Source organism: Manihot esculenta, chromosome 3 (assembly GCF_001659605.2).
Source record: "Manihot esculenta cultivar AM560-2 chromosome 3, M.esculenta_v8, whole genome shotgun sequence".
In the NCBI taxonomy this organism is placed as follows: Eukaryota; Viridiplantae; Streptophyta; class Magnoliopsida; order Malpighiales; family Euphorbiaceae; genus Manihot; species Manihot esculenta.
Window position 1 is genome coordinate 11,518,525 of NC_035163.2, and position 22,997 is coordinate 11,541,521.

A 22,997-nucleotide genomic window follows, 5' to 3' on the forward strand; every position below is an offset into this window, starting at 1 on the left:
CATCCTCAGGTGGCACTCCAGTCAATCGCGCAAATCGACGAGTTCCTCTCATCCTATTCTCTGAAAAACAGCTCATAACAAGCAAACATTAGCATCATGTGGTTCATGTGGGCACACATGAACCCTCATCACATACATCACATAGTATAGCATGTCATCCATGCACATGTACAAAATCATGGCATTTCACATCATTATACGAGACAGGACTCAACATCCTATCCTAGTGGACATGACCTTCCTATTGTGCTTGACCTGCTATAACCTCTATGAGCCCGACACTCTAGGTCCGACCATATGAACCTAGGGCTCTGATACCATTCTGTAACGCCCCGAAAATCCGGACCGCTACCGGCGCTAGGGTCCGGGTCGACTTAAGGCCGCCGGGACCCGTAGCAAGCCTGACATATAACCTGTAAACCTGTATAATCCCATACATGATCAACAACATGCATAAAAATTAAAACTTTTCTTCATACATACTGTCATCAACTAACTCAACCTGTGCATACTCTGATCATATACATAACATAGTCCCTCTGTGGGATCTCATCAAGCCTTAAAGGCAAAACAACCTGTGTTGAGTTAGTTTACATAAACATCATAACATAAGATCATGTATATACAAAAGGGATTAACAATATATTATGGTCAAGCACAACTCTATCCTCAATAACCTCATTACATAATATCCTGAATATTTTTACATCTCATCATAATACAATTGTCATGTCCACAAACTAACTATTACATACATATGACTTTTTCTCGTCTTGCCTTCTCTATCTATCCCGTACCTGCAAACCTGGGGGTTAGGGGAGAGGGGTGAGCTAGATGCCCAGTGAGTAGAACTATATAAAAAAAAATATTTAAAACATGCTATCGTGAAATGCGTCACTGCACAAATAAATCACACCACGGATGGACTGATTCAAAAATCCCTCAACTCCATGCCCGGCCCTATTATGGGCACCACAGGACTTCGTATTGCCCGGCCCTATTATGGGCACCACAGGACTTCGTACTCGGAGTTATTGCCCGGCCCTATTATGGGCACCACAGGACTTCGTATTCAGAAGGCTAATGAATCATCCTAATGTCCATCCACTGTCATCTATCACAACAATACAATGCGGCATAGTCGTGCATTCTAATGCAAACAACCTATAATATGATCATGATGCATGAAGCATGATAAAAGCATTTCATTTCTTAATTTAAAAAGGTTAAGTTTAGTTCCACTCACCTCTGGCTGACTCTGACAAACTCTGTAGCAGCTGGCTCACTGCTGGGGTCCTTGGTTCCTCGGGTCCGAACCTACACAGGTGGACTCCAATGAGGGACCAAACATACATAAACATAACTCTAATATATTCCCCAAAAACCCCCTAAAACATCCTGAAAAAATCACATAGAGATATGCATGAAGTGGCTGAACAGAGCACTTTCGGCGGCACCTTCGGCGGCCGAAAGTCCTGGACAGAGACGAAACTCAGGTAGGTTCGGTGGCACCTTCGGCGGCCGAAAGTGCCAGACAGAGACGAAAGTCTCTTTTCGGGGACAACTTCGGCAGCCGAAAGGCCTGCCTCCCCAGCCATGTTCGGCGGCCGAAAGTGCCTTCGGCTGCCGAACCTGGTTTCTGCCAAAGGGCAGAAACTTGGCTCCTTTGTGCATTTTCGCCTCCAAACCCACAAATCATGCATACCACTCAACCAAAACATGCATACAAGCTCCTAGGGGCCTCAAACAAGCATATACCCCAACTACAACACTTCAAACATACTCAAACATGCCACATTGCTCAAAAATCACATAAAACCTAACATTTACTTAAAAACTCATACAACCCTATACATGCCATTCTACCCCATAAAATCACTTAAAACTTACTTAAAACACATAAGGAGCTTAAGATCGACCCTTACCTCTTGAAGATCGAGAGGAAGACGACCCAAACTTGGAGATCCACGAAAAAGAGCTCCTGAGTTCCCAAAGCTCCAAAACTTGGTTTAAAAGCTCAAAACCTTCAATGCAAGCTTAAAACTCAAGAAAAATGGTAGAGATGTGGAGGAAGAGCACAAGAGTTGCAAAGGGAAGGTCGGAAGCTTGCTGTGGCCGGAAATGGGAGAAAGCTCGCCCATTTCGGCTAAGTGCCCCATTTATAGGTGGCTGGCCAGGCCACGTTCGGGGGCCGAATGTGCCTCCGCATCCATGCAATGTTCGGCGGCCGAACTTGACTTTCGGCGGCCGAACCTGTACTTCCCTAACTCATGCTTTCGGGGGCCTAACGTGCCTCCAAAACGCATGCATGTTCGGCGGCCGAACTTGACTTTCGGCGGCCGAACCTGGGTTTTCCTCCAATGCTATTTTCATGCAAAACTCATTTAGTTTCATACTTTAAAACCATTAAAAACATGAAAACATTTTATGAAAGCATGGTTCTACCCTTCTAGAGGTCTCAGACATCCGAGATTCCACCGGACGGTAGGAATTCCGATACCAGAGTCTAGCCGGGTATTACATGTAGTAACCTGCCAGTCCCAGAAAGCTTTTAATCTCAGTCACTGTCGTGGGTCTGGGCCAGTTAGCTACAGCCTCTATCTTCTTGGGGTCTACCTCAATGCCTTCCGCTGATACCACATGTCCTAAGAAGGAAATGCTCCTCAACCAGAACTCACACTTCGAGAACTTGGCATACAAACCATGCTCTCTCAGTGTCTGCAGTATTATCCTCAGATTCTGAGCATGCTCCTCTACATCTCTGGAATACACTAAGATGTCATCGATAAAAACAATAACAAAGTGATCCAGAAACTCACTGAACACTCGGTTCATGAGATCCATGAATGCTGCTGGGGCGTTAGTCAACCCGAACGGCATCACTAAGAACTCATAATGCCCATATCTGGTCCTAAAAGCTGTCTTTGGCACATCTGCCTCTCTGACTCTCAACTGATGATATCCAGATCTCAGATCTATTTTAGAGAAACAACCTGCTCCAGCTAGCTGGTCAAATAGATCATCAATCCGAGGTAAAGGATACCTGTTCTTGGTAGTGACCTTGTTCAACTGTCTGTAGTCGATACAAAGTCTGAGGGATCCATCCTTCTTTCTGACAAAGAGCACTGGAGCACCCCAAGGTGAGGTACTAGGGTGGATGAAACCCTTATCTACCAAATCCTGCAACTGTTCTTTCAACTCCTTTAACTCTGCTGGCGCCATCCTGTAGGGAGGAATCGAGATAGGTCTGGTCTCAGGCAGCAATTCAATTTCAAACTCTATCTCCCTACCAGGTGGTAGTCCTGGAAGTTCGTCTGGAAACACATTTAGAAACTCTCGGACTACTGGTACTGTGGCTGGTTCCCTAACCTGACTATCTAGCTCCCTCACATGAGCTAGAAACCCCTGACAACCCCTCCTAAGCAAACGACGAGCCTGAAGGGCTGAAATCAAACCTCTGGGTGTACCTCTCCTGTCTCCCCTGAAGACACACTCTGACCCATCCTGGTCTCTGAGACTCACTATCTTCTCTCTACAGTCCAAGGTCCCACCATATGCAGATAACCAATCCATCCCTAGAATGACATCAAAATCTGTCAAATCTAGAACCATAAGGTCAGCTGGAAGGCATCTACCCTCTATGAACACTGGACTGAAACGACAGACTGACACTGCCACTGATGGGTCACACTTGGGTCCACTGACCCAGAGAGGATACTCTAACTCATAACTCATCAAATCCAACCTCTCTATGGCTCTCGAAGCAATAAAGGAATGAGAAGCACCGGGGTCCATCAAAGCATACACATCTGAACACCCAATGATGAGAGTACCTGACACCATTGTGTTTGACTTGTTAGCCTCCTCCTGTGTCACAGTGAAAATCCGTGCTGGGGCTACCGGATTTCCACCTCAGAAACCTACTGCTGAAGTAGAGGCTGCCCCTTTCCCTCTACCTCTGCCACTACTCTGCGGCGCGGATGGAGCTGCTGGCTGTACAACACTGCCTGAACTCATCTGCTGGGATGGTGAAAAAGTCACCTGTGGACAATCCCGAGCAAAATGCCCTTCCTGTCCACACCTAAAACAAGCTGAAGATCCCAACTGACAAGCTCCCTTGTGTGGTCTCCCACATCGTCTACATACTGGACTGCTTGCGCCAGAGCTTTAGCCACTACCCATTCCTAGACCTGACTTGACTTTACTCCAGAACTTACTCTTTGTTCCTTTTTCTCTATCCCATTTCTTACTGCCTGAAGTTCCTGAACTGGGGGCCTTCGAACCCGAAACTTGTGCCCTTAACTGTTTCTGACTATTGGCACTTGCTTCCATTTTCCTGGCTGCATCCACAATAGAGTGGAAACTCTCCTTTTCTGCTGGAAGAATCAAGGAAGAATACCTGGGATGCAATCTCATAGTATATCTCCTTGCCTTCTTCTGATCAGTATCATAGGCTTGACCCACATACTGAAGCAAATCCAGGAACTTATCTGTAAACTCGTCAACACTCATCTCGTATGTCTGTCTCAACTGCTCAAATTCTATGACTTTCATCTCCCTGGAGCTATCAGGAAAAGCCCACCCTGTAAACTCATTGGCGAACTCTCCCCATGACATGCTGTCTATCCTAGGCTCCACATAATTCTTGAACCATTATCGAGCTTTCTTACACTTGAGTGTAAACCCTGCCATTTCTATGGCTCTGCTATCATCTGCACCCAACTCATCAGTAATCATCTTCACAGTTCGAAGATACTCAAATGGATCATCTCCTGGATTGAATTTCGGAGCATCCAATTTCAAGTACTCTGTCATTTGCACCTTACCTCTAGATGAGCTAGGTTGATGTCTTTCCACAACAGGGGCTACTGGTTCTGGTTGTGGTGGTGGAGGTAATGGTTCATTTAGTTCTGGGTGTGCTACACTTAGGTGGGTAGGGGAAGGTGGATACATAGGATATGGTGGGTAATAATGAGGATAAGGCATATATGGCATGTAAGTAGGATATGGGACAAAACTAGAGTACTCCAACATACCTCCCATCGGATACCCTGGGTCCTGAGGAAAGGCTGGATACCCAAACTCCGAAGCCTGAGCGCCTCCCTGAGACTCTCCCATACCTTCATCAGATCTGCCTACACCCATGCTTTCCTCTACTAACTGGTCCACCTCCATAGCTTCCCTCACTTCCTCTGATCTCCCTCCTCTAGCTATTCCTCTTCTACTCTCGTCTACAGACCTTCTAGGGTCTATTGCCGTACCTTCTAGGGTCTATTGCCGTACCTTCCCTGCTCGATCTCTAAGACCTTGCCCTTGGCAATGTAGGAGGACGAGCATCTGGTCTCTCACTATCTGGTGGGACTCCAATCAATCGAGCTGATCGATGAGTTCCTCGCATCTTAACTCTAAAAAAACACACCACAACACATAAGTAACTCAGAAAGCACATGCATAAATCATAGCATCAAATAGACAGGACGCAACATCCTATCCTAGTGGACATGATTCCCTATTGTGCTTGACCACCTCTACCCTCTATGAGCCCGACACTCTCGCTATAGGTCCGATCATGTGAACCTAGGGCTCTGATACCAATTTGTAACGACCCCAAAACGGACCGTCACCGGCGCTAGGATTCAGGTCGGCTTAAGGCTGCCATAACCCGTAGCAAGCCTGCTATACTCTCTGTGTACATGTAAATCTCATACATGATCATACATTTTCTGTGAAAATAAAAACTCTTTTCTGAACCAAGGCTTAATCTGTGCATGCACTATCTCTGTACTCTGTGCTCTGTACTTTGTACTCTGTACCCCTGACTAGAGCTTGCTCTAGATGGGTTCACTCATACCTGTTAAGCCTGGTTTCACACATATGCTGTAAAATATATACATACCCAGATCATGTACATAATAAAAGATTTACAACACAAACATCACTAAGTCAAGCACAATTCTAACTGTTCACACAACTGTTACATCTCTTTACTATTACATGTCCACTAACTAGTACACAGCTCTTCTCTTTTCCTGACCTCTGCTGGACTTCCCCTGTACACTGTACATTGAACCTGCAAGACTGGGGTTAAGGGAGTGGGATGAGCTCTATAGCCCAGTGAGCAGAACAGTAAAACATATCATTAAAACATGATCTCATGGAATGCATCATATCACAGACAATCCACAGCAAGGGTAAACCTGTCACCAAATAGTCCCAGTATCTCATACCAGGGTGTAGTCAAAGGCACCTGGATTTCCTGTCTCATATATGTATATGTGTGTATAACACCTGTACTTACCATTGCCAGGGCGTAGTCAAAGGCTCCTGGACTTTCCTATACCTGCCAGGGCATAGTCAAAGGCTCCTGGACTTATCTCAGTGACTATTGGATCATTCAGCATTCACCCACATCAACAAATAACTATGCAATGCAACATAATCGTGGATTCTAATGCAATCAACCTACTGTATATCCATGATGCATGAAATATGCTAAAAACATTCTAGTTCTTAATTAACAGAATTAAGTTTAGTTCCACTCACCTCTGGCTATCTGGACTAACTCTGCAGGCTCTGAACACTCTGGAGCAGTACTCACTGCTGCTCTCTCTGGTTCCTCTGGTCTGTGTAAGCAAAGATAAACTCAAATGAGGGACCAAACTAACTCAAGAACAACTCTATTAAACTCCCCAAGAATCCCCTTAAACTCACTCAAACATCCCTAAAAAGCAAGCAAAGGAAAGCTGGACAGAACACTTTCGGCGGCAGGTTCGGCGGCCGAAAGTCCTCTCCAGAGCCGAAACTCATGCACCTTCAGCGGCCGAATTTCAACCTTCGGCAGCCGAACCCTTTCGGGGGCAAGTTTCGGGGCTGAAAGGCACTCCAGAGATGAAAGTCTCCAACCTTCGGCGGCACCTTCGGCAGCCGAAACTCCCCTCCAAAGCCGAAAGTCCAAAAGCTCGGGGGCAAGTTTGGGCAGCCGAAGTCACCTCCTCTCACCTCCTCAAGGGTTCGGCGGCCGAATGTACTTTCGGCTGCCGAACCTGAGTTCATCAGCAGGGCAGAAACTTGCCCTGCCTCTCGCCAAAAGCACAAAACTTCCCCAAACTCAAACACCTCACTTCCTCAGCTTGCAGACACCTAAGTATATGCTCAAAGGGGTCAAAAACTACCTAAAAACCCCAACAACACAAGCACATAACACACAAACACATAACACACAAACAAGCTTTTCTCACAAAATCACCAAAACATCTCTTTTTTCCCCTATTCATGCAACTCTCCCCCAAAACCTCATAAAACCTTCAGAAAACATAAAAACAAGCTCAGGATCTTCACTTACCTCTTGAAAACAAGAAGATGAACGATCCCAACGTGGAGTTTTGGAGCAGCTCTCCTTCCAACTCTCCAAACGTCACAACTTTGTAGTTGTTACTCAAAACCTTCAAAAACACATAAAAATCAATCAAATCTTTGCATGATTTAATGGAAACATGAAGAAAACTCGAAAAAGGACAGGGTCTCACCTCAGCAAGTCAAAGAAACGGTGATCTTATCGTTTCAACCGACTGAGGGCCTTTTATAGGTGGCTGGCCAGACCACCTTCGGCGGCCTATCGTGAAACCGAAAGCCATGCATGTTCGGCGGTCGAACCTCAACTTCGGCTGCCGAACCTGACTTTTCTGCCTTGGTTCATTTCACTCAAAAACTCAGTTCCTTAGGCTTTAAAACTATGCAACATACCAAAATATTGGAGAAAAACATAACTCTAACCCTTCTAGAGACTTCCGGCATCCGAAACTCCATCGGAAAGTAGAATTCCGACGCCGGACCCTAGCTGGGTATTATATTTTTATTATTAAAGTATATCTCACTTGCAATAAAAATATTAAAATATATAATAAAAAAATAAGAAATTCGTGATTTACTTCTATTAACCTAATCCCATCCTTATTTATTCTTCATTTTTCTAGTACTGCAGCTCTATCATTATTCAAAATGATGATCCACAACTATCAGTAAAAGAAACTTGAAGGCAACAGTGATAGATTAATAGAAAAATGAAAGGATGTAGAGTTTGTTTAAGAGGGTTCTAATCGAAGATCAAGTTTTATAATTTGCTACAACATAGCATTTTTCCAGCGTGGAGAGGAGTCTGATGTCTCCGTACGTACGAATCTGAGTGACACAAACATGTGACACTATAACAGAAAAGCAGTTAGACGCCACTAGAATATAAAAGAGAAGAAACGTCTCATTCCCTGACTAAACTTACACACCCACTGTAAACTCTATTTTCTTAATCTCATAACATCAGAATTTAACTTAAGAAATATGTAAAATTATAAAATACTTTTTTTTAAATTAACCCATAGAAATATTTCAATTTCATTCATTACGGAACTTATAAAACTTATAATAACCGATAACTTGAACAATTTTGAACTTGAACTTCAACCCACCCATTAGTTTTTCAGCTCTAAATATGCTATAGCTACTCATAGAAGAAAATCAATTTTAGTCTATATGTATATAAAAGGAAAAAAACGATTTTTTTAAAAGCTTTCCCTTTATGAATTGGGAAGGCAACGGGATCTCCACAACGAAAAAAAATATACATATAATAAAGGAGAGAGAATGATTAGGAAAGATGTTTTTACCACTTTAAATGTAATGATTTTGAGAGGGAAACATTGACATTTTTGTAAAAAACAAAAAAGGTTGTTAAAGGACAGGTTTTCTCTTTAAAATCTGTGTTACCTTTTTGCTGCTTTTCTACGTGATTTTCTCCTGAAAAATTCTTTGAAATAAGGAAAAAGAAGAAGGAGAAGAAATATGGAAAGAAAGAAAGAAAGAGAAAGAGAAGGAAAAGGAAAGGGAAGGGTAAAAATTAATACTGAAAATCATGAAAGTAGACAAAAATAATCATAATCAACTAGGTTGACATCAAGAAATTAACCCATTCAAGCAAAATGGATGAGACAAGAGACTACAATCAGCTGGATTAACGAGGGTTTCTCTTTTCCTTTTGAATTTCGATGCAAGAAATGATGTGATTTATCTTTATATCATTAGGTCTTCCCATTAACAATTATATCGCTTCCTCCATGTCTATGTCTCATATATGTCTCATATGAAATAATTTTTTTTTTTTTAAATGGGTATCGAAAATCGGAGATTGGAAGAGTAACATATGAAATCTTACAGATTTACTCAGATGTATTTATTATTAGATTTGATGAGTGCAATAAATTTGATTTCTTTATATATTTATTTTTATATATTGACAGATATTTTATCCTGATTTTTTTCACAAGAAATAATTTGGCCTATGCTGAATAACTTAACCCTTGAGAATTGTTAGTCGAAAATGGATTTTCTAGCTATTTCCCCCTAGAATTTAAATAAAAAGAAAGAAAGAGAAATAACTAGAGTAATTTTTTTAGTGTTGCATTTGTTTTTTTTGAACTTGACATATTTCATGAGATTCACTCACCTAGTGAAGTGTTAACTACTTATATAGTTTATTTAAATTTTTAAAATTAGTTTGTAATTAATTTATAATTTTACACCATTATAAAATTGGATTTAAGACAGTAGTTTTAAATTTTTACTTTACATATTTAAACTTTCGTCATAAATCAAATAATAAAGTTTAAAAAATAATGCATATGTCCTTTTACTATAATATAAGACAGTGATTTACTCAATGACAAACTTAATAGGTTAGGCAGGGCTATCGTCCCCTTAAAATTTTAATTTTTTAAATAGGAGTAAGTTTAATCTTAGCTTATTTTTAATATATTGTTATGTTTAATGCTTCTCATTTAAAAAAAAAGTTTAAGAAATTGAATTGTTTTTATTAGTCGAGTTAAATAAAAAAATTGACTTTAAATTTAATAAATTAGAATTACATTTTTATAAAATTTTTATTTTAGTTAAATTATAATTAGTTTAATATAATTCGATTGAATTTAAATTTATTAAATGGTTATTTTACTTCTATTAAGTGTAAATATTGTGTTAATAAATACTTTGATCCCATAAATATCGATGTTGCATTCGCTTTACTCTAAGTGTAAATACTGCAGTCGCTTCTAAATGTAAATGTGTATAATTAGATTTATTTATTTTTTATAACGAAAGAAAAAATTACAACTAAAATTATAATTTTATTGAATATAAAATAAATTATTTATTAAAATATATTATCATATATATATATAATAAAAAATAAATTTTTTTATAATAATCTTAAATTACTGTAAATAGTTATCGTAATAATATTAAAAACAATAATTTTATAATTTTTATTATGATTTATTCCATAAACTTTAAAATGTAGTATTTTAGAATATAAATATAATTACTACAAAAGTAAAGGAGTAAAGTGAATTTTTATAAATAAAAAAAAATCAAGCATAGTATGGTTTCAACTTTTCATCTTGTTGTAGCTAGGTGTACCTAGATCAAAACCACCTCAAGAAATGCCTCTTTTGGTAACTCCACACAAGCACAATGATATTTTCATGTATAAATTCAGACAAAAGAAAAGAAAAGAAAAGTTAGTTCTCACTTCTCCATGTACGTTATAGCTTGTATATCGTAACTTCTAGAACTAAAGAAGAGAAATTAAATTTATTTATAAATCTTGAATTAAAAAAATATATTTTATTTTATATATAAAATATCATCGATGCAACACAATAATTATTTAAAATAATTTATGAGCTGTACATAGTTAAAATCTGATAAGTCGATATGCGGTCCCAGCTATGAAAATAAAGATTCAGACATTATAACACTCGATTTTTCATTAAGATTCACCCACTCTTGAGTAGGTCAAATATTCACATTAAGTTACCGTTAGCTAATATAATCTAATAGATTTCATTACACCTATAATCGCGGAATTTTCAAAAAATACAATAGTAAATTTTATATTTTTACAGTATAAAAGCGAATAATTACAGACATAAAAATTCATAATTCTTATATAATTATTCTTGAATTTTAAGCAATTTCTTATAAAATACTTCCATAATGTCGTGGGAGAATAACAACCCATTAAATATATGGAAAGTCATGACTCTATATCTATATGTCTAATGTTTATTAGTTTTTATTACATGTAAAATTGTGCGTGTATCCCTAGCATTAGACAGTTTTTTGAATCAACTAAGAATACAAGTGGAAATTTTCTTAGAGGAAATTAAGTCACCAAGACTTGCAAAGTGAATATAGAAATTTCTCTACTGTTATTTTCTCTGCTGTTTGCGAGAAACCAATTCCATCCAAAAAGCTTTTCATATGATCAACTCTAATTAAGGGCAGTTTACTCTGAATGCAATAGACCAATGCGTGCAAAGTGCACTTTTATTTAAAATCAACCGGAGAATAAAAATATGGCCAAATATATATACGTATTGATATTCTGAAATTCAGAAAATAGAGTTTTGTGGAATATTAGGTGGAGAAAAAGATATTTCTCCCTTTGTCACTCAGGTTTGTATATATGGATGTGTTAGAGTCTCTCTACACCAGATGGTCATTTAATTTTTCTCGGTGCGCATGCGGGTAAGACTGTAAAGTGACTGGACCTGCTCTCCTTCTTCTTGTCACATCATCAAGCTGAACTTCTTTCAAAAAGACTCGCGTGTAAAATTTATCCGGCTTGATTCTCCCAACTGGCAATGTGAGCTGGTTCACTTTGAAAAGGGGCTAGTGAGTTTTGGATCTATCTTTCTTATTAGCGTCTGGCCTTGCGCGAAGGTCCAACTGTCATCATTGCAAATTAATAGAAATAATTTAAAAAATTAATTTTTTTATTTGATTTAATTTTTTAGGAAAAAAGCTAAACTAATCTAAGCACATAATCCTTCAGTGCCTACAGGGCTCAAAGCTTTGTCGGATACCGATTATTACAAACTTCAAGATTTTCTCGTTCTCCTCATACAGCTCATGTAACAAATTACATTAATCAGGCAAATAATTGTAACTAGTATTAACGTTTGATTAATATTTTAGTTAAAGAAAAGCAGTAATCAAGTTGTGAGCAATTGTTGATGACAAGACTTGAAGTTACCAAGACACTCGATTACACCAGAGTGTGGTCCTGCCTCATGAGTACACCCAAAGTTTAATTTCCACTATCTCTCAAGCACTGTCTCATTAAAAATTAGAGCATTTTATAAACGTGGACTGTAGCCAAATTAAGCAAACCACCTTTTAATTTCTTATTTTAGTTATCCTATTGCAAATGAGAAAAATTATGTTTTCCCTTTTTTTTTAGGTATTAGGGATAATGGGTATTTAAATTTATAATTTTTGTCATTTTTTTTATTATTTTAAAATTATTTTTATTTTTTTTAAATTATAATAATATATAAATCGATTATTATAATTCTATTTAATATTTATTTTATTTTTAAAATCTCTCCGTAATTGATAAAGTTTAATATATTTAAAATATATATAATTAGAATGATAATAAAAAATTATATTTTTTAATACATATTAAAAAATTATATTTTTTAATAAATATTAAAAAATAAATTGAATAAAAATTACGAGAGATAATATATTTTTAACTGTTAATTCAAGTCAGGCTAACCGAGAAAATCATGTTTATATAAAGGAAAGTTTGCATTTCAAACTATGACGGGATTAGTATTAATACCGAAGCACCATCACACTAAATGGTGAGCTATATCTAAGCTGAGAATTTGGAAAAAACGACAATGGGACATCATTGTTGCAGCAAACAGAAAGTTAAGAAAGGATTATGGTCTCCGGAAGAAGATGAGAAACTAATCAAGTTTATTACAACTCGTGCTCATGTTTCTTGGAGTTCTGTTCCAAAGCTAGCAGGTTAATCCTTATACTTTATTTTCTATTCCTTTAATTTCATTAATTCTCTCATAATAACATATTCTTGAATCTTTCTGAAAAGAGTATGCGCATATATATATACGTTTATTATCTTTTGCAGGGCTGCAAAGGTGTGGAAAGAGCTGCAGATTGAGATGGATAAACTACTTAAGACCAGATCTCAAAAGAGGTTCTTTTACTGCGCAAGAAGAGAAAACCATCATTGATGTTCATAGAATTCTAGGCAATAAATGGGCTCAAATAGCTAAGCATTTACCTGGTAGAACTGATAATGAGATCAAGAACTTCTGGAATTCATGCATCAAGAAGAAGCTTATTGCACAAGGATTAGATCCCAATACTCATAAACTTCTCTCCCCTAATTATGCTCAAAGCTATAACAATAATACTGCATGCACACCTTCTGCAGATTCTCATTACCAGCCAACCTCATCTTCTTCGGTTTTCCATGCAACTTCACAAATGAAAGATCTTTCCATGGATGTGAAGGAAACCCCCTTTACCCCTTCTTTAACTTCTATTGCTTCTCATGATGCTAATTATTTCTGTCTTCATCCACTTCATATTTCCTCAACACTAACGACTTTCTGTGAACATCAAAACTCTAATATACAAGCTTTATTGGATCATGCAAGCCAATCTAGTCCAATGGGAAGCGTCCCCATATCGTGTTCTGCTACAAATCCATCTGGTTTTGGGATCATAGACGAGAAGAACCTATGGGGTGGTTATACAGAGCCTATTCAACCTTTAAGAAACGAACAAATGAAGGTAGAACAAGCAGTTCAATTTGAGAGAACCAGTGAGGTGTATGCTGGGCAGAATATGGATTCTTTGTTTCAAAGCTCTAACTTTAATTTTCACTTTATGGAGTGTACACAAATGCCTGAGATGTATTATAGTGTGAACCCTATAGATCAATTGACATGGGATTCACAGATCTTGCAATAACAAAAAGGAGTAAGTATCTTTTCCTCTCTCTGCGCTCAGATGTTAAAGAAATGGTGCCAAGTTTGTTCAACTTAATTAGATTAGATATTGTAATATGCAAATTTCTTGTACAGTACAGTTTACTTTTTCTTCGATGTTTTTAATTTCAAAGAGTGTGCTTAACTCTCTTGAAACTCATTTATTAGAATTTTATTAATTTAAAATTAACATATATCATGATTTTAATTAATATACCATTTACTAATTCACCAAATATATACCCTTATTTTGAGTCAACATTCGGTCGGTTCGATTCAAAATCGAACTGAACTAAATAAATCGAAAATCAAAATTTTAGTATTTATAAAAATCGAATCAAACTGATTTTAGTCAGAAATCGAATTGATTCAATTCGATTCGATTCAATTTGATCGGTTTTAATTTTTAATAAATTTTTTATTTCTTACACTTTATTTTTAGTATTTTAAAATTTAATTAAAATATTTTAATTTTAATGTGATCTAATTTCTCTATATTACTGAAAATAACATATTATTATTACTAATTGGTTTGATTCGATTTTTTAATTTTTTTTCTAATAAAAATCGAACAGAATCGAAATAACTAAAATTTTTAAAATTAAAAATCGAACCAAACTGAAATGAATAAAAAACCAAATTAAATTTTCAAATTAATTCGATTCGATCGATTTTTTCAGTTTCAACCAAATACCGCGCACCCCAACCCTTATGTAATAATTGCTGATATCTTCCCTGTTCTTTTTCCTCTTTATTAGAATTCCATCCAACTTAAATCCCTAATTAATTCCACAACTAGGACACCAATGAGTAGTGCGCATATGAAAATTGCACTAGTCAAATTTGAATTTGATTTATGCTTTTAATAAAACAACCAATTCCAATTCTATTTAGATTTGTATATTTTAATTAATAAATTTAAAAGAATATTTTTGTTGATAAATTATATTTTCAAATTAATACTTTATAAAATATATAATTTATATTTTTTAATATATATAAATTAGCATAAAAATTTTGAACCTAATTTAACTTTATTTTTTCCTGCGTATTGTTTTTGTAAAAAGTTCAAATAAAACTCTTAAACTTTTTATCAAAGTCATAATAACCCCAATTCATTGTTTTTGGCTAAATCCTAAACTTTATCTGCAAGCCTCCATAAGTTTTTACATAATAAAACATTACTTTTATAATGATAAAATATTATTTTCATAATAATAAAATATTATTTTTATAATTTTAAAACCTATTAATTTAAATAATCCAAAATGTCTTCGTCGATTCACGTTTGTAAAATTTTAATATTTTAATAATTAAATTAAATATTTAAAAATTTATAACAATTTTAACTATAAATTCAAATTAATTTTTTTTTAAATTATTATTTAATCTCTATGATATGAAAAAAAAATTTAAAAATACATCAAAACGCTCCTAATATTTTAAAAAATCTATTAGTTAATTTTTCCGTTAATTTTAACTATTAAATATTTTATTATTTAATTTTTATAGTTTTAAAAAATTTATTAACTGGTCTCTCATATTTTTAAAATTTCTATTGATTAGTCTCATCATATCAAGGGTGCCATTCTAATTTTTTTTAACAATATTTAACAGATAAAATTAATGAAGAGACCAATTAATAAATTTTTTAAAATGTCAAAACTATTTTTATGTATTTTTCATAATAGAGTGATCAACTAATAAGTTTTTTATATTATAGAAAATATATAGTAATTTTTCATTAATTTTTGACTGAAAAGCAGCTCGGTACTACAACCAAAAGGTTCATGAAAAGAACTTGAAAGTTGGAGACTTAGCTTTAAGAAGACTAGAAGCCATGGGGAAAAGGGCTGCTATAGGCAAGCTAGCACCGACCTAGGAGGGATTGTTTAGAGTTACTAAAGTCGTTAGGTCAGGGGTATATAGAATTGAAGATTTGCAAGAAAACCCGAAGCCTCACGCTTGGAACATCCAGCACTTGAAGAGGTATTTTCAATAAATATACGATGTACCTGTAACATTGAAAACATGAATAAAATTCCTCCTTTCTAGTCTAAAAAATTCTTTGCTTTCAAAGAAGCCCAATGAAGCAGGTGACCAGTCTTGGAAATAGGCCGTCGGCACTAAAAAGCCAAGTTGAGGAAACAAGAAGTCTAATGAAGCAGGTGACCAATCTCGAAAATAGACCGTCGGCACCAAAAAGCCGAGTTGAGGAAATAAGAAGCCTAATGAGGCAGGTAACCGATCTTGGAAATAGACTTCCGGCACCAAAAAGTCGAGTTGAGAAAACAAAAAGCTCAATGAGGTAAGCAACCGATATCGAAAATAGACTGCCGACACCAAAAAGCCAAGTTGAGAAAACAAGAAGCCTAATGAGGCAGGTGATCGGTCTCGAAACTAAACCACCGGCACCAAAAAGCCAAAAATGAGGATTCAAGTAAAACCAAAAAGAACCAAAGGCATCACTCCAGCCGAGCTGAAAATAAAAATAAGGAAGAAAAGCTAAGGCAGGAATAAATCCTAGGAACAACGTGCACCAAGGTAAGAAACCATACGAAGGGTCAGGGGCAATCGCGAGGGACACCATGTAACATCTAAAAAAAAATTGAAAATAGAAAATAAATAAATAAAAAGAATAAGAAAAAAAAAGAAAAAGAGAAGAGAAAAAAAAAAGATAAATTAAATTTTAATTTAAGGACAAGTGGCACTTTGCTAGCCACTTGACCAAATAAAAAAAAAAAAAGAAAAGAAAAGAAGAAGAAAGAAGAAAAGACTAGAAGAGGGAGGAAGTTATCTTCACCACAAAAAAAAAGGCTATCAGTGACGGATTTAGTGACGGATTTAGCGACGGAAATTAATTCCGTCGGAAAAAAAAAATTAGCGACGGAATTAGCGACGGATCAGCGACAAACACTAAAGCTTTATATTTCTGACGGATTTGCGACGGATTAGCGACGGATTTTTAAAATATTAGCGACGGAATTTATTCCGTCGCTAATCCGTCAGAAAATGCAAAAAAATATTTAAAAACCTAATCCATCTCTTTCGGGACTCTTTTTGATTTCAGCCACCATTTTCCTCTCCTCTCTTCTCCTCTCTTCTCCTTATCGCTCCATCCTTCTTCTTGCCGCCGTCGCCGTCGCCGCCTCCATCGCCGCCGCCACTGTCGTTCCCGGGCTATCGCCCGTTGCTGCGCCTCTCTGTAGCTGTTGCTGTTGCCGCGGCTGTGCCGCCATTGCTGGAGCTGCCACCGCTGCCGCCACCACCGTTGCCACTCACCGCCGTTGCAACTGCCGATCGTCGCCACTCCATGTAAGTTATTGAAGGAATGATTGGTTGATCCTAATGTATGCTTGTTATACTAATTTTTAATTTTATATTAATTATTAAAATAATAATTTTGAAAAATATTAGGTGATTACTTAGCCATTGAGTTTGATGGGTTTATTGCTTAATTGTTTGTTTTTATATTATTTATTTATTTATTTGGGGTTTTGAGATTACATGATTATTATGTTACTAATTTTTATAAATTATGAAATATATATTATAATATGTTAAAAATAATGTGAAAATAAATTTATTAGTTATAAAAAAAAAATGTGGAATTATGAAATATAGCTTGTGCAGCAGCAAGCTTGCTGCTGCCTTGCTTGTGCAGCAGCAAGCATGCTGCTGCCTTGCTTGTGCAGCAGCAAGCTAGCTGCTGCACAAGCAAGGCAGCAGCTTGCTGCTGCACAAGCAAGGCAAGCTGCTGCGCAGCAGCTTGCTGCTGCTGCTGTGCAGCACAGCAGCTTGCTGCTGCACAGTAGCAAGCTGCTGTGCTGCAGCAGCTTGCTGCTGCACAGCAGCTTGCTGCTGCACAGCAGCAAGCTGCTGTGCTGCAGCAGCTGCTGTGCTGCTGTGTGCAGCAGCAGCTGCTGCACAGCAGCTGCTGTGCAGCAGCAGTTGCTGTGCAGCAGCTGCTGCTGCACAGCAGCTTGCTGCCTTTTAAAAAATGACCTTTTAAAAAATATATATATATTTTTAATTTTAAGAGAATAAGTCATTTTATAAATTTCAAAATAATAATAATAATAATATATAATTTTATTAATATATATATGTATTGTTAAATTGATTACTTTATGTGCCTTTATTCAACTTTTCTTTGATATGTATTGTTAAATTGATTAGTGTGTTTGATTTGTTAAATTAGTATATAATTAAAGTTGAATTTGTTTATATTTCAGAATATATTTATCATGTCGGTAGATCGTAGATGGATGTATGAGCGACTAGATGAAAATGGCTTTCTTAATTCTGAATTTGAGATTGGGGTGGAGACATTTCTAAACTTTGCCTATGCACAAGTACAGTTTATATGCCAAGATAAAATTCGTTGTCCATGTTCTAAGTGTCAGAATAGGAAATTTCAGAATAGGCAAGATGTTACTTATCACCTTTGCAAAAGTGGATTTGTTGGAGGATATACTAAGTGGATTGCGCATGGTGAATCTATCACTCATGAAATAAATTCTGAACAACTTGAGGAACAATCTACTGATTATCTTGCTACAACCAACAATGTCAATGATTATAGAAGCATGGTCATGGAAGCAATGGATATAAATTATGGTACAGTTGGAGTTGGTAGTTCTGAAATGGGCAATCGAACCATGGAGCCGAACTTAGAAGTTTCAAAATTCTATGAATTATTACATGGTGCGGATGTGCCATTATGGGAAGGCTGCAATAATCATACCAAGTTATCTGCTGTATCTCAATTGCTGAACTTAATGTCAGAATTTCACATTAGTCATAGTTGTTTTAATAAGTTTATGGGAACGGTAAAAAGTATGCTACCAGAAGGAAACCTCTTACCAGATAATTTTTATAATACGAAGAAGATGATGTCCACTCTAGGCCTTGGTTATACAAAAATCGATGTTTGTGTAAACAATTGTATGTTGTACTTTCAAGAAAATATCGACAGAACATCATGTACAATATGTGGTCACCCTCGATATAAACCAATACAATCATTTATGGGGCGACGAAAAAAGAGACCATTTAAAGTGTTGCGATATCTACCTTTGATTCCTAGACTCCAAAGACTTTTTATGTCATCCAAAACTGCTCTGCATATGGTTTGGCATGCTTCTAACCAACATGTAGATGGTAGTATGGTGCATCCTGTTGATAGTGAGGCATGGAAACATTTTGATCGCACCCACTCTTGGTTTGCATCTGATCCAAGAAATGTTCGGCTTGGATTATGTACTGATGGATTCAATCCTTTTGGGCAACGGTCTAAACCGTATTCTTGTTGGCCCGTAATTGTTGTAGTTTACAATTTACCTCCATGGATGGCAATGAAAAAACCTTACATGTTTCTGAATATGGTAATTCCAGGTCCTAAAAGCCCTGGAAAAAGCTTGGATGTTTTTTTGAGGCCTTTGATTGATGAGCTGAAATTGTTGTGGCATGAAGGAGTTTGGACTCATGATGCTAATTCTAACCAAAACTTTCAAATGAAAGCAGCATTGTTATGGACAATAAGTGATTTTCCTGCATATGGTATGTTATCTGGATGGAGCACACATGGTAGAATGTCATGTCCATATTGTATGGAAAATAGTAAGGCCTTTATACTTCAGCATGGTGGGAAGCCATCTTTTTTTGATTGTCATCGTCAATTCCTTCCTATTAACCATCCATATCGAAGACAGAAAGATAAATTTAGAAAAGGTTTCATAGAAAAAACTCCTCCACCTTCTCGTATGGCAGGTGATGTTATACAACATCGGGTTAATTTGTTGAGTGATGTTGTGTTTGGAACAACTGCTGGCAAGCAAACAATACCGGGGTTTGGAGTACAGCATAACTGGGTGAAAAAGAGTATATTTTGGGAGCTTCCATATTGGCAATCAAATTTACTTCGACATAATTTGGATGTTATGCATATAGAGAAGAATGTATTTGATAACATATTCTACACAGTTATGGATGTGAATGGCAAATCAAAGGACAATATCAAGGCAAGACAAGATTTGAAAGTCTATTGCAATCGTCCCGAGTTAGAATTGTTGTATAATAATGGTAAAGTGTACAAACCTAAAGCCACTTATTCTTTGAATAAAGAACAGAAACGGTCAATTTGTCAATGGCTTAAGGATTTGAGGTTGCCTGACGGTTATGCTTCGAACATTGCTCAGTCTGTTAGTGTGAATGATTGTAAATTTTATGGATTAAAAAGCCATGATTGCCACATATTGATGCAAAGACTGATACCAATTGCATTTCGTGACATATTGCCTAAAGCAGTTTGGGATGCTTTGACTGAGTTGAGTCATTTTTTTAGAGACATAACTGCAACCACACTCACAGAAGAAAATTTGAATATCTTAGAAAAAAATATTGTTGAGAGCATTTGCAAGATGGAGAAGATATTCCCACCCGGTTTCTTTGACTCAATGGAGCATTTACCTATTCACTTGGCATACGAGGCAAAAGTAGGTGGACCTGTGCAATATCGTTGGATGTATCCCTTTGAACGGTAAATGCAATACTAAATATTTACATATGGTGTATTGTAAATAAATGTCAAATAACCAACTAACAGTCTAATTTTTCTTTTACTAGATACCTCTTTGACTTGAAGAAAAAAGTCAAAAATAAAGCTTCTGTTGAGGGTTCAATTGTTGAGGCATATCTTATTGAGGAAATTTCATCTTTTTGCTCACATTACTTTGAGCCATCTATCTCGACAAGACTAAATAGAGTCCCAAGAAATGATGATGGTGGACATGTAGAACCTATGGGACGCCTTTCGATTTTCACTCATGCAGGTCGACCTTTTGGGCAGTTGGAACATGGCAGAATGTTGTCAAATGAATAGTACTATGCAGCACATTTATATGTGTTATTGAATTGTCCTGAAATTGATCCGTTTATTGAGTAAGTGATTTAAATTAAGTATTAACATTTTAATCATATAAAATAAAATATGTTACAAAAAAATTAATTTTTTTGTGTAGGATTTTTGATTCTCATTTTCGAGAAACAATACCAAATATCAGCGATCAACAAATTGAGCAAATGCGAGAGCGAGAACTGGCTAATTGGTTAAAAGACTATGTAAGTATTGCAAGTGATGATTTGAGCTTTAGCATTATTGTTGACTTCTAACTTAATATTTCAACATTAGGTGGGAAGGAACGAAGTTGATAACTGCATTTATCAAATAGCTCAAGGGCCCAGCCGAAAAGTACAATCATATAAAGGATATTTTGTGAATGGATTTAAATTTCATCGACATGATTATGGCAGAGAGCGAAAAACATTAAATAGTGGTGTATGGGTCAAGGGAAGTTGTTATAATGAATATGAAAGTGATTACTATGGCTTGCTGAATGAGGTATTAGAATTAGAGTACTTTGGAGAGAAAAACAAGATAATCCTTTTCAAGTGTGAATGGTTTGACACTAATAGAGGGGTAAGGGTCCATCCTCAACATGGTCTTGTGGAAATCAATGTCAAATTAAGGCTAGCATCATCTGATCCATTTATTTTAGCTCAACAAGCTCATCAAGTTTGCTATATTAAATATCCTAAAATCAATAAAGTCAGAGTTGACTGGTGTGCGGTTTTCAAAACCAAAGCTAGGAGCACTTACAATATTGGACCTTCCATGGTTAACAACAATTCAAATGAGCAAAACTCCAATGATGTTGCTTATCAAGAGGATGATGTCTCAAGACCTCAAGAAATTGTACCAACAACCGAACTTGATGATCCCACAATGTTACTTGATTCAAGTAGTATGGTTGAGGTGGATGTTAATGAATTGCAACAAGTGCAACAACCACTTGAAGTGGTGGAAGATGAAGATGAGGATGTAGAGGAAGAGGAAGAGGGAGAGGATGAAGAAGAGGAAGAAGACACTGAAGAGTCAGATGACGATTTAGAAGTTGATGGTATTGATAGTGATGATGATGTCAACTTAGAAGATGATTCTGAATGATACATTGTAAAGTATATCATATTTTTATATATATTCATAGACTTAATATTTGATTATTATTTTTTCTATTGTTTGTCTTTATTGTTAATTAAAACTAATGGACAATTATTTTTTCAGATGCCTCGAAGAGCAGTATCATCTAGAGGTAGAGGACATAGCCAGCAGCTCTCTATGAATGAAACAAATAATCCAACTGCAGATTGTACTTCTCTATCAGATGATTCAACAAATTCATAGATTAGTTTTTAGTTTTATGAATATTGTTAAGTATTATTCATTTATTTTAAATTTTATGACGATTGTTAAGTATTATTATGAACATTGTTAAATATTATGGATTTATTTTATATATTCTGAATATTGTTAAGTATTATGAACATTACTTATAATTATTATGAATGATATTTGATTTATATTCAATATGATTCTTAATTATAAATTATTTGATTATACAGGGAATATCTAAATAAAAACAGGGAACTATTTTTTGTGATTGAATTTTAGCATATTAGCGACGGATTAGCGACGGATTTGTGAGAATTTTTTTTAAATTGTGTTAATATTTCCGACGGATTTCCGACGGAAAATTTCCGTCGCTAATTATTTCCGACGGATCAGCGACGGAATGTTCACCGGATGAATTGGAATTTCCGACGGATTTAGCGACAAAAGTTTTTCGTCGCTAAATTTTTCCGACTGAATTTTCCGTCGGAAAACCGTCGGAAATTTTTCCGACGGAGTTAAAATCCGTCGGAAATCCGTCGCTAATATTTCCGACGGAATTGCAATCCGTCGGAAAAAATTAGCGACATGACTTTAAGCGACGGACTTGAGTCCGTCGCAAATCCGTCGCTGAAAGTTTCAGCGACGGATTTTTTACTTTCAGCGACAGAAAAATCCGTCACTGATACCCTGTTTTTTTGTAGTGCTTCTTCAATTTCTTTTCTTCCTCCGCCATGAACCCAAGAGAAACTATCTTCTTCATTTTTTTTCTCTACATCAAAATTGCTTCAAAATTTCACCTCCAATCAATTACCCATCTTCTCCCAACACCTTTCCAAAGTAGAATTTGAAGAAAAGAAGAGAAAATCAAAGAGAAAATTCAAGGTTGAGGGAGAGTGAATAGTAAT

The 22,997-nt window shown here is 36.3% G+C and overlaps 2 protein-coding genes across 2 annotated transcripts; both read left to right on the forward strand.

Moving 5' to 3' along the window:
• Positions 1 to 12,677: 12,677 nt before the first annotated feature.
• Positions 12,678 to 13,969, forward strand: LOC110610292 (myb-related protein 308). The gene is made up of 2 exons (XM_021750150.2): positions 12,678 to 12,870; positions 12,992 to 13,969. Exons 1-2 carry the CDS (start codon positions 12,741 to 12,743, stop codon positions 13,840 to 13,842), a joined length of 981 nt encoding a protein of 326 aa, XP_021605842.1. The 5' UTR covers positions 12,678 to 12,740; the 3' UTR covers positions 13,843 to 13,969.
• Positions 13,970 to 15,946: 1,977 nt separating this feature from the next.
• On the forward strand, positions 15,947 to 22,216 carry LOC122723272. The gene is made up of 5 exons (XM_043955051.1): positions 15,947 to 16,099; positions 16,930 to 17,174; positions 20,882 to 20,981; positions 21,052 to 21,873; positions 21,985 to 22,216. The coding sequence occupies exons 1-4, from the start codon at positions 15,947 to 15,949 to the stop codon at positions 21,865 to 21,867; spliced, it is 1,314 nt and encodes a 437-aa protein (XP_043810986.1). The 3' UTR covers positions 21,868 to 21,873; positions 21,985 to 22,216.
• The last annotated feature ends 781 nt before the right edge of the window (positions 22,217 to 22,997 follow it).

Bases quoted from the DNA above. Each gene is read 5' to 3' on its own strand.
- LOC110610292 (XM_021750150.2), top strand. From the start codon at position 12,741: ATGGGACATCATTGTTGCAGCAAACAGAAAGTTAAGAAAGGATTATGG. The intron at 12,871-12,991 runs GTTAATCCTTAT...TATCTTTTGCAG, and splicing joins TTCTGTTCCAAAGCTAGCAG to GGCTGCAAAGGTGTGGAAAG.
- LOC122723272 (XM_043955051.1), top strand. From the start codon at position 15,947: ATGAAGCAGGTGACCAGTCTTGGAAATAGGCCGTCGGCACTAAAAAGC. The intron at 17,175-20,881 runs GTAAGTTATTGA...TTTTTTGTGTAG, and splicing joins GCCGATCGTCGCCACTCCAT to GATTTTTGATTCTCATTTTC. The intron at 20,982-21,051 runs GTAAGTATTGCA...TTTCAACATTAG, and splicing joins CTAATTGGTTAAAAGACTAT to GTGGGAAGGAACGAAGTTGA.